Source organism: Lepidothrix coronata, unplaced genomic scaffold (assembly GCF_001604755.1).
Source record: "Lepidothrix coronata isolate B3197 unplaced genomic scaffold, Lepidothrix_coronata-1.0 Scaffold48, whole genome shotgun sequence".
Lineage (NCBI taxonomy): Eukaryota > Metazoa > Chordata > Aves > Passeriformes > Pipridae > Lepidothrix > Lepidothrix coronata.
The window spans coordinates 1,563,873-1,580,666 of NW_016690228.1; the positions used below are offsets into that span (position 1 = coordinate 1,563,873).

Sequence of the window (16,794 nt, forward strand, 5' to 3'; positions counted from 1 at the left end):
GGGCGGGGGAGGCGCCTGGCTCCGCCTCAGAGGGAGGCAACGGAGATGGTGAAGGATCTGGTGTTTGAGTGCTGTGGGGAGCCGCTGAGGGGGCTGGGAGTGTTTAAGCTGGGAGAAAAGGAGACTCAGCGGGACTTATCACTCTCTACAGCTACCTGAAAGGAGGTTGTAGCCAGGTGGGGGTCCGTCTCTTCTCCCAGGCGACAGCACAAGAGGACATGGGTTTAAACTGCATCGTGGAGATTTAGGTTGGACGTTAGGAGGAATTTCTCCACAAAAAGGGCGATTAGACATTGTAATGAACTGTAATGAACCTCAGGGAGGTGGTGGAGTCACCATCCCTGTAGGTGTTTAAGAACAGACGGATGTGGCACTTTGCACCACAGTCTAGTTGACACGGTGGTGTTGTCCAGTCATAGGTTGGACTGGATGATCTCAGATCTTTTCCAACCTAACCGATTTTGTAATTCTGTGATCTTCAATTAAACCAGGTTGCTCAGAGCCCCATCCAACCTGGCTTTCAGTGTTCCCAGGGATGGGACATCCACCACCTCTGTGGGCAACTTGTGCCAGTGCTGCACCGCTTGGATTGTAAAAAACTTCTTCCTTAATCTCAGCCTGCCCTGTTTCAGTTTAAAACCATTGCCCCTTGTCCTGTCACCTTATAAGGCCGTTATAACATCTTATAAAGCCTAAAGGCCTGTGTTTTTCCACACAAACCCTTGGCTGCAGGATAAATGAACTTGGCTAATTGTAGTGGAGGTGCCTGTGGGCAGCTGCCCCTTGGTGGTTTGGTCACCTGTGTGTCCTTGCCTTTATTAAAACGTGCAGCAAGTTCTCATGTGAACATCCTTTTTATTTGACAGCAGAAACAATGAGTAGGGTTGTTTTCCTGGAAATCCTTTAGTAGCTCAAGTGACCGAAATGGAAGAACCTCTTCTATGAATGGAGTCTGCCCAGTAGTTGGTCAGAGGCCCATTCGAGGCTACATCACCTGGACCTCCCACTATCTGTGTAGTACATCTGTGCTATTTTCCTCTTATAGAGTGCTCTCTCTATATGTGGTGCACTGAGCTACCATTGCAAGTATAGGTATATAGGTATGGTTGAAAATTACTGATGTATCCTAAAATATAGGAGGTGCAGTCATTCTTTTTTTTTCCTGCCTATATGGAAATAATAAAGCAGCAAGCTTTTTTATTACTTTTATAACTAAGTGCAGTAATGCTGGAATAAATTATATTCAGCGTCACAAATTTTGGAGAACATGTTTAGCTATCTCTTTCACAGCAGAAAGTGCTTCTAAGCAAGTTGGCTTAATTTCTCGAGAAGGAAGCAAAAATCCATAAGTTCCCGTGTCTCGTAGCTCAAAGGTAAAAGAATATTTAATGCCAAGATCATAAGCCCAGTCGTCGGACCCTCCAGGAGCTAAATCTATGTCAGGAAGGGAAAATAGATAAATTACCTGAAGCCAGAACTTCAGTCTTCAGTTCAAAAGCTGTCTTCTGTTGCCAGCAAGGACATGCTGTAATGCCTGTCATTGCAGGAAAGTCGTACTTACAGATTGTCTGTGCCCCAGGACCCGGTCTATAAGTTTCCTTTGTTGTCCTCCTTATAGCTTTAGCTGCTTTCTTTGCCAGACTGTCCTGAAATTAAAGAAAACATTATTAGCTTTAAGGCCTTGTGATAATAGTATGTATTGAGTTAGAATTTATTTACACTGTGCTCTGGATCTTATAAGAGTTAAATACTCATAAAAAGTTCTAGAAAACCCACACAATGTGTAAAAATTTTCAGCATATGCCCATGCTGCAGATTGCCTTTCTGCTGTAGACAGATGAAAAAATATAGATAGCAGTAAACTGTTGTCAAACCACTTGTTCTCATTTGTCTCATATTTTTTCTTTTCTGCCGCAGTATTTAAGTCACTGACGATTCACGTGGTATTGACAAAAACGGCAGGAAAATATTTTAATTGAGAGAACTCTACCCTTAAGCCATAAAGAAAACTTAAATGCCCAGAATTAGGGCACCTCTTTCTACTTTACAGGGAAAGAGTCACAAATGCATTACTGTTTACTCACAACTTCACTTTTTAAATTGTGGTATATAAAACAGTTCATTTCAGGAAATTAATTGGTAACCAGACATCACAGAATATATATGTTATTAGGAATTAGTTTGTTCTATATTTACATTACTGCATTTTTTTTCATGTCTTCTGAACACACTGGCCTTAGTTACCAGTGGAAATGCTATATTGGACTGTATGGGATTTTGAAGTAGGATGCTTCCAAAGAGTTAATTGTGTACTTTTTACAGTCCTCTTATATATACAACATTTCTTTTTAAAAAATAAAATGTTTTTTAAAATATTATTTTAAAAAATAAAATATGTTAAGTGACACGGTAGATGCGGACGTTGAAAAGCAGTGTTGAAATGACAGCAGTGAGTGCAAATGTCAATCCTCTATAAACTCTCCTACTGTCTGTCCTTATGTCATACATGAAATTACCTGTCAGTGTATGAAATCACCTGTCCACCTCAGACATGCACTGGCTTCCCAGATGGCAAATCCCAAAGCTGTCACCTGCTTTCTAATTGCCTTCCCATGATTTCTGCTCCTTTCTTACCTTTGAGGCAGAAGCCCTTGCTGCAAATAGCAGAATTCATTGCCTCCGCACTTGGAGCTTAGGAAACACTGAAAGTGGGCTAGGAAGTACTGGAAAGGGAATCCCTTGCTCTGGGGATTTTGACATCTTTACATAAGAAGAATATACCTAAGCTGTCCACCTACTCCTAGGGCTTGATTACTCTGTGTTAGCACATCCCAGTTTAGCCTGGATATTTTTTCCACATCCAGACAAACCCAGAGTTTTATCATCAGTGGGAAAAAACAGCAGCTACTTTTTCTGCTTTGAGTGCAGTCTGTCTTCAGGGAGAGTTTTTACTCTATGATTTGGTGGCTCAAGAATGTAAAATACTACATAAGCAGAGTATGTGTTCTGTCCTACCATTAAGACTATCTTAAGAAGTATCCCTAGCAAAAACCATAACAAAAGTAGCAAGGGTCCACCAGAACACCTCATTGCTTAGGTATGTGAAGGGTGTTTTTCAGTTACACACCCAAGTAATTTCAGAATTTGTGTAAACCGTACAACATAATGAGGAATTTGCACATATATGTCTCTTCAAGGTGTCCAAAACAACGTGACTCTGCTCTTTTAACAGCAGCTTCAACATATCAGGTGTTGTTGACGTGTTATCAATCTGGAATAAATATTTTCATTTTTCCATAGACTTCAGAAGCAGATTGCTGACTTACGCACTACTAGACTAGCCCAGACTAATTTGTTAAGAGCATCAAGAAAAATCTCATTTTCTAATTCTTGATCCTCAGAAAACTGTGACTTCCTCACTACAAGGCTAACCAAGCAGGGTAAGTAGTTCTGAAATAATGTGAAACTTCAGGAGCTGGGAAGACTTACCAGCTCGTCATGGTCTTTGCTTCTGTTCATAGTGTAAGAATATGGAAACAATACCAACTGGGAGTAAGAGTGCATGGTTATGTAGGCTTTAATGGTGTTTTTGTGGTCTCTGACAAAGCGAGCCACTGCTTTCACTTCAGGCTCAGACTCTGGGTAGGGTCCACAGTATGTCTCCTGACATTCATAGGGAGATGCTCCTTGACCTGTAACAGAAAAGATGCACAGTTTTACTCCTTTACTTCTTTCCTTCTTCATTTCTGTTCATCTAATAAAAGAGCAGTGTATGATGCAAATACACAAGACATCATGGATTCTGCCATGCTGTGGAAAGAACTTGCATGCTTGTAGAAATCTGTGCAAACCTACTAGGATTTCTCATCTACTATGCTCTTGGAAACAATTGGAGAAGATAGAAAAAAAACTGTTCAAAGACTGGATAAAAAGTCTAAGAAGAGAGGAATAATATGCTTAATTTAAAATCATCACATGATTGTGAGATCACGTCTTAAAATTTAAGAGAACTACAGGAAAAGGGCAGTTCTAAGTGATTATTTGATCTTGGGGGAAAGCAAGCTCTCAATGGGGAGCTGAAGAAACACAAATCAAAATTTTTAAGAAAACGCTGGAACAAGTTATCAAGAAGACAACTAGGATTCACTGCTTCTGCTATCTTCTGAATAAGACCAAATAACTTTCTGGAAGCAGTCAGGATCTTTAGTGTATAGTGAAAAAATGCATGTTTTCCTGTAATAGCCATGGACAGTATAGCAATGGACTAAAATGACTGAAAACCATACAGAACGTTAATGTCAGCTCTGGGTGAAGCCAGATCTGATCTATAAGATAACGTTTTAAGATAGCTATTCTACAGACTATTAAAAACTTGTTAAGTACTAAAGTGCCTGGAATAAATAAATGCGATATAGCCTTCACAAGAAACACTAAGACCCAAAAAATCTTGGTCTGCTAGGCATTGTGGAAGGATGACTGAAGTGATCAGTTTGTACACCATGGTGGAGCACCTACTCAATTGGATAGTGCAATGGGCCTTGGGTGACATGGCAAGGGCCATCTCTTCCCTCTTTCCTCCTTCCCACCAGCAGCCTCCACCAATGTGTCATGGTATGATGCAAGGGGCGGGATACAGGAGCCTGGATCTCTATTGTGCTGGGAAGAGGCTATTCCCTGGTTTGTCATCTGGGGAGAAAAAAATCCAGAGTCCCAATAAAAAGTATCTAAAGCTGGGAAAGTTTTCACCGGTTCATAACACGTACTTAGCTACATTCGTCTTTATATTAACTTTGTGAAATGGTAAATGAAAACGTTTTCAAAATAAAGAATTTTAAAGGCTAAAAGTGAGGCAGGGATACAATAGGAAGAAAATTATGTCCTACCACACCAGTGCGCATCAAAATTCCGGTTCATGTCAGTACCAATGCACTTGCTGTTACCATGCTTTGAGCGGCTTTTTCTCCAGAGGCGATTCTAAAGAAAGAGACACACAAGCCATGTTCAGGAAAAAAGCTGGAAAAATCAATGCGCCATCTCCCTGGTTAGTTAACTGTGACTTCCCACTTGTGCCTCACAGTAATGTGCCAATGAAGGCCAAGGAAGATTCTAAAACCACAATCTGTTTGCCAGCAAGGCTGGATGATAAAAGGAAATGTTTGGGTAGGATAAGAAATGGTCATATCTTGTCTGATTTCAATGTAATTTGCACTGTGGAAGGAGAGGAGAAGACATACAGTTTGGCCAGGTATGTGAGTTTAAGAGTTCACATAGGCATTGCTGCCAACACATGGAAAGCTGGAAATTTGGTGTGCACCTGTTGAGGTGATGGTGCATAGTTATACAAGTGTGAGCCAAGCTCTGTTGAAGATTAAATGAGTAAGAGTGGAGAGGGAGATTTATTTTTTTTTATAACTTGAGTGAAGGATTTAAAAAATCGAAGAACCATCTCAACAGCTTGGGATTTCCAGCCAACAAATGAAACCCTGGACAAAAGGTACCTGTTGTACCTTTATTTATCTCAAACAAAAAGTACTCAGAGAAGAGTAGGAGTAAGGAGTGAGTTATTGGCTGTGCTGTAGGTGATGCAGGACACTCTCCAGCTTGTGATAGATTGTGCTGGTATTTATAACCTTGCTCCTGAAGGCGGACACAGGTGTTTCCTGACATCTGGAAGTATTAAAATACCAGGATGAGATTCTGTCATTTCCACATGCATTTCTAGCAGATTGGAAAACATGAAGGTACTGTGGATAAAATGCCAAATAGTTGCAGCATTTGTTGTGATTTAAATAGGGCAAAGATACAGAAATTCCAAGCACGGGTTTAGAGTTTGGGGTATGCAGTTCCAGGATGAAAATGATGTTCTAAGCATGCACAGTACAACCTGTCAAAAAAGGTCTACATACAGAGGGATGGCTCCATGTGTACTCATAACCATCCACATTTATCACAGGCATGACGTAGAAATCAAAGTGCTCCAGAAGCATTGTCATGGTTGGGTCTCTCTCACGCACATGGATTGCCTATAAAGCACAGGGGAAACTTATTAAAAGCATTCATAATAGTGTTTTTCTTGCCTTCCTAGAAAGGCACCTGGTGACATGTGTAAAATAATTGTGCAATTATCAGACAAGTCTGCCTCCTGATAAGGCACATCACATCATGGAAATTGCTGAATAGCAAAGCAGCTCTTTGCTTAGAACTGCCGTGGAGAGGGTAGGAATTGAATTGATACAGTCAATCAGATACACTCCAGTCCTTTAGTGTTAATAGGTGGTCATGAGATAGAATTGAAGCCTATTAATGGGAAGGTTTGAGCTTTTGCTGCTTCTATAAATAATAGGAACCCTCCCTTCCACCCAAAATACCACAAAAGTAGCACAAAGTATAGCAAGCCTGAAAATAACAAGTAACATTTCAAATGGCTTCTGTATATAACATTATTTCTCTGGTTGCATCGTGAGTTTAATGCAATCATATGACAAGAGCCAGTAAGATCTACTTTGCTAATTTTGTCTCACAGCTTATTTTGAAGGCTTTAGTGATACCTACCCTGGTTGTTGGTCCATGACGCAGGAATAAATTTTAACCTAAATAAGTGGGATTGTTACTATTAGAATAGACTAAGTCCTTAGTCATATATTTTCTTCTTTTTTTCTTTACACCTTACTTAAACCACCTTCTTTCATTTTAAATCCTTCTTGGTTTTCCTCAGGCAATGGTCTTCTTTTGTCTAAATGAGAAATGTCAATCTTTCTACAATCTTAACGACAAAATTAAATGATAAAGAGTGGACCCATTATAAACAATGCTAGAGAGAGATGGTGGTTTTAATGTATGTGTGCAGATCTGTATTGATGTCAGATTTTAAAATGTTACTTCATGGAGTGATATGGAAATAAAATTTTAATTTAAAACATGTAAATTAGATCAAAGGTATGGAGAACCTAAATGTTCAGCTTGTTACTTCTGAAAATTGCTCCAGGGACGTGTCACTGGCAAAGTGACAGCACAGATGGTAATTATTTGGAGCAGCATGAAAAGGGCAAATGCATTTCTCTCAAATGGAACCTTGAAGGCTGGAATTATCAGTGTGTCACAAGGTACATTCAGCTGTATCTGTCCCTAACTCCTGTAATATCCTTTCAAATGTTATAGTTTTGAGGCTTTATAGTTGTGACTGATGACAGGAATAAATACTTCTTCTCCTTTATTATTATTATTATTATTATTAACATTAACATTATTTAGTTCCATCACAACCAAACCACAATTCATGTTCAAGGACTCATCTATGTTGTTTTTTTCTAACTACAGTACTGGTGATTGTGAAGTCTCAATCTCATCTAGCTTATTTTTACTGTGAGCTTTGCTTTTGTAAAAAAGTAACAATAAATAATATCTCAGAATATTAACTGAGCAAGATGGACAACCTTGTCTGGGCCAGAAAGGCCTTAGGAACCTTTGCCTAGTCCATAACAGGAACTGGACCTGCAGCTCAGCATAAAAAGTAGAGCAGAGATGCCTTAGGTTCAACAAGACTAAGGCAATGTATGTTAAAATCCAGGTGAAAATTGTAGGTATTATATCTTTTGGTGTACCTTTGTACACTATCCTGAGCAGTATAGATATCAAAAATATAAAGATAGATGTGACTATTGGTCTGCAGCTGCACATCAAGACTGGTCGATCAAAGCCTGTTCTACAGGCTCATCCCATCAGTGATTTTCTGGTTCCCATGAACTCTGTGCATGGCTGCTGTTGTTGGTCATGTTCTGGAGGTCTGAAATGAGGGTATCTCTAGCAGGGCTAGAAGGTGGCTTGTGTGGCTTTATTCTCTGCATAAGGCAGATCCAGAAAAAAGCAGGAGCGCAAATAAAAAACGCAGAGGCAGGAGGAGCAGTAGCAGCAGGTGATGCATCACAGCAAGTGATAAGCAGAGATTGCTGGTGTGCATGCTGGTGTTGAGCTATACCATGCCTGGAGCAGGCAAGTGTGGGGTACCTATTGCTCTAGAAGGGCATCTAGGGAGAGAGCCAAGAGTTGTAGGACAGCTTGAGCTCACCCTGGATGTCTTTCTATCCAGTCCAGGCAGTGCCAGATGCGGTAATATGGACATGAACCACTGTGTGCTGCATGACCCATAGCCAAGACCATTCCTTGAATCCACATAGCAGTGAAGACTTAGCCCTAGCAGATTATCAAAATGTGCTTTTGCTGGCATGGCATCTCCTTCCCTGACCATTCTTAATTATAAATGTCTCTGTTGAATTTTCTGCACACGTTTTTTTCATACTTGAAAGTACATTTGAGCTCATTTGCATTTAATCCCTGTGACTTTGTGTCTCTCTCTCTCTCACACACACCCCCTCCTATCTACTGACATGAACACACATGCACACACACACTCACTGTTATGTATGCAGCTTAGACACAAATCTCATGTGTTGGTGTTGTGGAAGTAAATGGATTAAGGTTTTATGGAGCTTAGAGCGCAATTGGACAAAGGTAAATGGCATCAGGATTTTTTGCTTTGCTTTGACAACAGTAATCAGATGTGATTATCTACTCACATGGCCTATGAACCACAGGCAAAAAGCAGTAGAAATCCATTCTCTAGCATGGATACCACAGTCAATCCATATGGCACTTTTGGATTTTTCCTGGCTTTTAGAAATCTGACAAAAGAGAAATTGCAGTACAATGTCACCATTGTAAAGGGTCCCACAGAAAAGTGGAAGTGAAAGGGTAAAGAAGATGGAAGAAGAAGCATCTGTCTTGTAGGGAGAGCTCAGACTGATCCTGGGCCAGGATGCAGCCACCAGTTATGTTCACATACAGACAGCCACATTCAATCTGCTTGCAAGGTCCTAACATAAACACCAAGAATACAGCAAGACCTGAGGTCAAGAGAGTCTGTCATCAGCTATGCAGAGCAGCAAACTAGATTGGCTTCATAGTCAACAGAGGAGGGTATCCACTGTGCCAGTATTTCATGCCTTTGGATGATGGCCAAATGTGACCCAACAAGGAACCTGATGTCATCAAATGCATTTGCAGCAGTAATGCACCTTACTAGAACAACTCAGGAAACTTCTAAAAACCACAAAAAATATTCATTTAAGTATAGATTTAAGGAAGTGTTCTGGCCAAGCCCCATCACTTGCTTACATTATTACTTGGCAAGTTTTTGCAGTAAGTCACAGCTGTACCTTCAGGACATAAAGTGGTCTCTTTTCATATGATGATCCAATATATATTTTCTGTAGGAGATCAGAGTGGACTTTGACTACTTCTTCCATCCAACGGTATATCTGCAAGGGTGAAGTTAGTATATAGATACTCTGTTGTTTTCCTTCACCTCTGAAAGTGACTTAAATTCATTCTATCTTTCAAAATCCTGCCTCTTTACATAATGGGAAAGAAAAACGAATAATTCAGCCCACTTACTACTTGCCTGACTCTAATTTCTCTTAAAACAAACAGTAAGATACAATCACAACACAGTCCAAGTATAGGCCTGAAATTCCTCTTTAGTTCTATTTGGTTAAATTATTATTCATTTCATGTTTCAAATATTTATATGTTTGTTTTTTGACTTCGTTTTTCTACTGTATTGACTGCCTTTGAATGGCAGTTTGAGACAATACATGTATGAGAGATTTTGTCTGGTGCTTATTTCTTTCTTTATGAAAGCATTGCAAGAAATAAAACTCTAAATTGTTGAGAAATACGATGATAATTATTACCTGTTGATGTTTTCTTTTCCTTTATCTCTATTCTCAATCATGAGACAAATTTCAACCTTTGAATCTACAGATGTTTACAACAAAAATATCTTACTTCTTTCATTGAATGGTAGTTTTCGTAATAAGAAGAAGATCTGCGTGGGTTGACTGTGTCATTGACAGTCTGTTTTTCAATAAATCCTTGAACATCTCCTATCAAGACTCTGAATAACAAAGGAAAAGCACAACCTCCTGTTAAATAAATGACAAACAACTTTACAGAAACATTCATGACTACAAATAAAAAATACATACTTGTGTTGGATGGCCAGTTGCCTTAACTGGGCTTTTGTGCTATTTATGTTGGATGCTCTGACATAGAAATGGACTTCTCTGTCCTTCTTAATGTTTTCAACCACAACAGGTTGCCAGAGAATGACCTACAAATTTTCCAAAAACATTTCATTTTTTTTAACTGAAGAAAGAAAAAATATTCTTACTAACATTTAATAAGCATTTTGAAAATAATGAAAGCATATGTTTGCAATTTAAGACACCCCTCATAACAAGCAGTTTAATGTTGCCTGTGATGTGTTATACCATTCTGCTACTGCTGGAAATAAAATGCGTGTATTTAAGAAATGTTTGTAATGACTTCTGCACATAAATTCATAAATCAAGAACAAAGACGGGAACATAACCTTTGCTGAGATAGTATTTCTAGTATAATAGATATATTTAGCTGGTTATTATGTTACATGTTTTCAAGTCTGCTGAGAGTTATTTTCCCTGAGGGTATTTGGAGAATTAATGAAGATCAGACCAGTCTTTGTAGTTATTGTATTCTCTGATGACTTTGATCAGGGAGGAAATAAATGCCAGAAGGGGTTTGAATATAAGTCAAGTTGAAGCAGCAGTACAGAGATTAGACTTGGGAGGAAAATAAGAAAATGAGATTCTTCTTGGTAAAATTAAATATTTTACAAAAATAAAATCCAAAGTCAACATATTCAATAAAAGACTGAAACTTTAGAACAAATAATACAAAAAGATCTAAGGGCAACAGCAGAAAATTAGGCATAAAATTAGAGTGTGAAAAAAACCAGCATAACTCTTGGATCCATTTTTATGCCATCATACAGAATGGAGTCACCAGACAATAGGGTTTATTTTGTTTCCTTCCTGGTGCAGTTGCACCAGGAATATTGTATCCAATTTAGGGCACCATGTTTCCAGGCATCTATCAGCTGTCAGCTGTTGACCTCATTTCTCAGAGAGAACATGTCTGCAAAATCATACAGAAAACTCATCCATGTGTTTGATCAAGACTTTGGAGCAATAAATGGTAAAACATTTGGCCCCAGATGTGTTACTGCAAGGTGCTATACAAATGGTTGAGTTAGTCTCAGTGTAGCCATCTGAAACATTATTGACAGAGTAGTGGCAGCATCACATGGATCAGCATTGTTTGGAAAACCCATCCAAGAAGCAAGCTGGATGTTGCTGTCCCTGTTGCCCTGACTAGCCTGCTGTGTGCACTGATGTGCACCAGTTCAGTTATAGTTTCTCTTTGGCACAGACATTCTTTGAATTGAGAGTAAGGAAAACTAAGCAACTCTGGATTAACACAGATGAGGTGGCAGAGGAGCAATGAATGGGGGTAAATGGGAAACTTTGGTAATGCATATGATTATTGTTCTCTTTACCCATCATCAGCAATGGTCAATTCTGCCCCACGGGCAGCTACAAAAGGTTCCTGTAGGTGCTCCTGTGTCTGGGTCTTCTGATGAATGCTGCATGCAATGTGTGTGCTGTAAGAACAAAGCATTTCTTTTGGCTTATGTTTTTACTTCCCAACTTTTGCAGGAGTAGCACCTATAATTAGCCTGATAATTCCTCCTCTAAGATGCTAATTTTGTGTTGCTTCTTTTTTGCTAAATTGTAGACGTTACAATTTGTTGGGAGGTATTGTTTGTGTCTTCCCTTTCCCTTACCCTTTCCCTTTCCTATTCCCTCCTTTCTGTTTTCCTCTATAACTTGCCCAATTTATAGCCGTGGAAAAAAAATTGCCCAATTTATGAACCCGTGAAAAATGTTTGTTTTGTATATTCACATAAGTGACTTGGTAGGAACCATCACATGCCCTCTCTGCACTGACTGTGGTGCGGTTGTTCTTCCTGACTTCCTGGGGCTCCTGTGAACAAGAAAGTGAAGAATTACAGTAGTAAGGAAAAGTTGGAGGAGGGGAGATTTATATTTGTACAGCAAAAGATATGGATATGTGAGTTGACTTCTGGAGATGGAAAAGAGCAAGGAAGGCTATCAAAAGGTTTTTAAGAACTTAAGGGAAGGATTAGAAGATAGTAGTAGGGACAACAGAAGACTAGTGGGATTTTGGGATGGACATAGAATGAATAGGAGCCAAGAAAGACAAAATAAGACGGGGCATTGACTCCATTGAAAGCTCTCAGTCATCTGAAACACATCCTCAATCATTCTGAAGGAATGATTACACCTTTGTTGCAGAGCGTTGGCTTCAAACTGGTGGGAGGGTGTGATTGGGCAAATGAAGAGATGTCTCAATTTAATTAAATTCTCTTTTATCTAATGAAAGACAGAAGTAAGAATAATAAAAATTATTGTTTAAGATATTTTTATATTCTAAATGCTACTTGAAGAAAAATACCACAAAAATGCAGTCCTAATCGTCAAAGGTCTGCAAGACACATGGGTCAGGATTGCATTGGTCAAAAGTGCTGCGGTTGCCTAGCAAATGTATTTCTATTTACTGTGTGCTGGCGCTTTGCCAATTTGGCAGTGTCTTAATATACAAAATCAATTGCAGAAATATGAGCTGTGATATAATTCATTACTGTAACATTTTGGAGGGGTCTCCTTGTGTAAATCAGGAGGTAGTGGAGCAATGAAAACCAAGCATTTATTGAGTTGCTGTACTAGAACAAATGAATGAAAGTGGGCTAAATCTTTCTTTTGGAGGAGAAGCAATATTAGAGCACCTGGGGGAAAAGCCTGGCCTAGAGACTGGAGAGACAGAAGAATCTGTTTACCTCAGTGGTGTTCAGTAAATTCTGAAGGCCTTCAACTTGTTCATCTGTTTGTGGGAGAGCCCACAAAACTTCATCCCTGAAAAATAAGGGTATTTAGTAAAGCAGAAGTATTTGGAAAAACTCCAGTTTATGCAAACGTAGCGAAGCAGGCTTGGCCTTTCTCATCTTCCCTAGCTTGGCTGCCATGAACTCAAAGATGATTCAAGAGTGAAGATGCTGGGCCCTGTTCCAGCCTCTGCTTCTGCAAATTGGTAAAATCCATGACAGAGGTGGTACAGGGCTGTGGTAGCCAATATCTACTGCTGGATGCTGAGATTGCTACTAAAAGCTGGCACCAGCGTAACAGCCACAAGCCCCAGCCCCCATAGTGCGACAGCGCTGGTGGATTTTGTTTTGTAGATGTGCATTCCTACTCTGGTCAAGTTTTTCTGATCTCCCTATTTGTGTATCTCTGCCAAGTAACATTTCAGCTGGTCTGTACCACTGTCCTCCCCATCTTTGCCTGATAACTTATATTCCCTTTCTACTTGAAAACTGTGGTCCGAATGTGCTGTACATGACATGGTGCTTTCCAGCTACTCCATGCTTGATCCCACTGTTGGTGACAGAAATGGAATTCACTTTCTGGAAAGAAAGAATACCACTCTACATTGTAAATTGAGCCTTGATCTTCAGAGCCCTGCAAACCATGCAGTTCAAAATTTCACTGGATAGATCATTAAAATAATTACTGTATGTAGAAGAAGGAGACTCCACAGAATGTCAGACCCCTATTTCCATTTCCATTGCTGGGGTGGCTCTCAGCCCTCTAGTTGTGTGGAACTGATAGCACTGCATAAACCAGGCACCATGGAAGTCCCTGACAGCCCTATCTGCAAAAACTGTCCTGAAAAGAAAACAGGAAGGGGTCTCAAAACTAGTGTTTTCAAGCAGCAGAACGTGATTGTCACAGCTCATTGTTGTGACTGATTTCAAGGAGAAACCTGACAGCATCTGGCAACCAGGTCATTCGTCTTTGCTTTTAGCCAGGCTCCAAGCAATCACTGTTGTTTCTCATGCAGAACCAACAATATGCCAACCCTATTTTTGCCTCCATCATCATTTGACAGAGCATCAAGAAGCAATCAGGGATAGGCAAGGTTGGCAGTTTGCCTATTTCTTTAGGTAGGTCCACTCTGAAGTCTGTGTTTGAGGCTATGTTAAAAGTGAATTTGTCTTCTCAGAGCTGGGGAAGTCTTTTCACAGGGAGACCAGTAAAGGCCTGCTGGATCTGGTTTCATCCTATGATTCCCACAGCCTGAGAGTACCAAAATGAGAAAGCTGGTATGTGCTTGTACTCCACTGTTTGTTGCACAAATATTTCAGCTGGTACAATTCCTCTATAGCTCTCATAATAGGCCCTGAATACACTGAACAAGATGATCAAAATTCTGTCCTTGCACTTGTAGTCATCTTTAACATGGGGAATATTAACAGCCAAAATTGTAGTTGTTGGGTTTCTCAGTTCCTCTGCTTTGATTTGGCATTATACCCTTTCATCTGTATTCTGCCCCACTCTTGTTAACACTCAGACAAAAGCTTTAATTACTGCCTTTATACCGATCTCAGAAACAACCCTCCACCCTCAGCTTCCTTGCCCTGCCTGCTGCACCCGTACAGCTGGACATGGTCATCTTAAACACACCTCTTTTCTTTCACTTTCTGTTCTCATGTCCTGCTTCCCTGGTTGCTCTTTGAGTTTGTCCTTAAAAGGATCCCTCTTGTTCTTCTCCAGCTTCCTGCCAGGGTTCCACTGGGCTCTGACACTATTCCCCGTTTCTTTCTCTTCTCCTTTTTACCTCTGGGAAAATAAAAGTCCCACTGCCATCCCCACACTACAATGCTCAGGTCTTACCCTGTAACTAAGTGAGTGGGATGCATTACTGTTCAGTTTAGATGGATTTGATATCTTCACCTGAGCTAGGCACTGTCTTAATAAAGGAACAGGCATTTTGGAGTCAGGTTAAACTGAGCTAATTTAGGTGTGTGTGCAAACCTGGAATGAACTGTCACCTAAATACACGTATTTTTCTCCTCTAACTGTACAGTGAGGTGAAGTGGACTTGTTCCCATGCAGAACTATGTAGAAATCCCATACAGTCATATGAATCCCACCCAGGGGCCACCGTCTCACACATAGGTATAAATCTGTGACAGCTTTCTGCAGGAATCTCAGGCTCTTCATCCCTCATTTCCATTGCATTTCTAGTCACTAGAAAGGTTGTCAGCATCACATTACACAGGCCCACAAAAACAAGGCATCAACATGGATGTGTCCCTCTGTCCTCATAACATGGCTTCATTTAAACCTTGCATATTCTTTCTGACTAACATCTGCAGAAGAGAGGCCTCCCTAATTGTCTTCAGCTGAACGTCTTACCCTGGCTCTATCGGGCAGTGTCAGTAGAGGAGTGCTGCCAGCATTTTCTCCTGTTCTCCTGGACCATTTAAGATGTTCATCTGTGTGGAGCACAGACGTCTTTTTGTGGGCTCTCTCTACTCCCACCTTGCTGACTCTCAGCCTCTAGCCTTGTCCCTTTTCCTACACGTGAGGCAGGTGCCTTTCCAGTGTTATTAACTTCTCCACAAGTCTCACAATGTTGAGTATTTGTTGTAGAAGTCCAAATGCAGTAATCACACTATAACCTTGCAAGGGAGGCTTTAATACATTCCTGGGAAATCCTCCAACACTAGCATTCAAATAAAAGTCAGATAGAATGCATCACCTTTTAAATCTCACTGTTTTAGCCATTTTCATAACTGGGGCTGGGAGGATTAGACTCATGCTTTCCAATGGGAAATGTCATATTCTTCTGTAAGGGTCTGATAGTGTTTTATTTAAACATTAAATAAATGAACCTTCAAGTAGCACAGAGCAATACTGTTCCAGTAAATTCACCTAAAACCATATTTAAGTGTCCCCCCACTGTAATCCTCACACCTCTATAGCAATCCACAAGAAAATATGATTGCAACATAGGGGTGAAAGGTCTTCTTTTTAAGGCATGAACTTAGTGGTGTTCAGGTCTGCCACTGGCATGTGGTGCAGAGTCACAGAAGGGCTGTGAGTCGTAATTCACTAGTTTTTGTGTAGGTATTTCAGTCCTGGGAGCAGGTTATATTTAATCATAGGTTGTTCAGCTTTGCTTAATATCACCACATGAAGAACTTATACTTTTAGTTTTGCCTATTAAAACATGTTGTATGAGCAGAAGATAAAAGCATTTTGCCTGTCTTCATCTCTGACATATGTTCTTGTGTTTTAAGAAAGCATTTGGTTTCAGGGCATTTCTGAAGTTTACCAATAGGTAACGATAAAGTGTTTCTGAAACATTGTACAAATACCAAATGGTTATTCAAAAATGATTTATGCTTGGAAAAACAATCATAAAAGCTGCTTTGAAAAGAAAACAGATTGTTAGCACTTTCTGAAATGGTTTCCCTTTCTACTTCAAGAAGTAATCCATTTAAGATCTTGTTTTAAGGCAAATGAAGCAAATTATTTTTTCCCATTAGGTTTCAGAGTTCCCTTTACTGGCATTCAAAAGCACTTAATGAACAGAAATGATTTGCACTGAGACCAAAAAGAATAATTTTAATATGATTAAAAACATAGGATTTATGGATGCAAAGAAGACTTAAAATAATTCCATTTCCTCCACCATCTATATGTTAAATTGAACTACATATCCAATTACAAGGGCCATAAATAAATGTCAGCCTTTGCCAAATGTTTTCTTATGCAACTTGAAATTATTTTTCCTCAATACTTTCCCTGTCCCTCTCACAACACACTAAAAGCTCGGCACAATTAGCAGATATTTACCTTGGAAGAGTGAAGACATGCTTCTCTTGAATCCAGATAAACAGGGTAAAAAAGAGCAGGTAAAACTTCATCTTCGTGGCATCCACAATTAAATGCAATTGGAAAGCAAAGGGTTCAGGACCCACATTATTGA

The 16,794-nt window shown here is 39.8% G+C and overlaps 1 protein-coding gene across 3 annotated transcripts; it reads right to left on the reverse strand.

The window, feature by feature from the left end:
- Positions 1–1,091: 1,091 nt before the first annotated feature.
- On the reverse strand, positions 1,092–16,794 carry CPB2 (carboxypeptidase B2). 3 transcript variants are annotated; one of them, XM_017815155.1, is made up of 11 exons: positions 16,662–16,794; positions 12,797–12,872; positions 10,044–10,168; positions 9,844–9,952; positions 9,213–9,314; positions 8,574–8,678; positions 5,907–6,023; positions 4,884–4,974; positions 3,490–3,692; positions 1,562–1,646; positions 1,092–1,434 (listed from the first exon to the last, which is right to left on the reverse strand). In XM_017815155.1, the coding sequence occupies exons 1-11, from the start codon at positions 16,730–16,732 to the stop codon at positions 1,250–1,252; spliced, it is 1,269 nt and encodes a 422-aa protein (XP_017670644.1). In that variant the 5' UTR covers positions 16,733–16,794; the 3' UTR covers positions 1,092–1,249. The 3 variants fall into 3 exon arrangements, with proteins under 3 accessions (XP_017670644.1, XP_017670645.1, XP_017670647.1); XM_017815156.1 differs by lacking the exon at positions 8,574–8,678; XM_017815158.1 differs by lacking the exons at positions 9,844–9,952; positions 10,044–10,168.

What these genes read in the sequence shown, in the direction of transcription:
- CPB2 (XM_017815155.1), bottom strand. Translation starts at nt 16,732, where the DNA reads ATGAAGTTTTACCTGCTCTTTTTTACCCTGTTTATCTGGATTCAAGAG. An exon ending in ATTTACTGAACACCACTGAG is followed by an intron (nt 10,169 to 12,796) that starts GTAAACAGATTC and finishes GAAAATTTGTAG; the next exon opens with GTCATTCTCTGGCAACCTGT. An exon ending in GCAAAGACCATGACGAGCTG is followed by an intron (nt 1,647 to 3,489) that starts GTAAGTCTTCCC and finishes CTTTAATTTCAG; the next exon opens with GACAGTCTGGCAAAGAAAGC.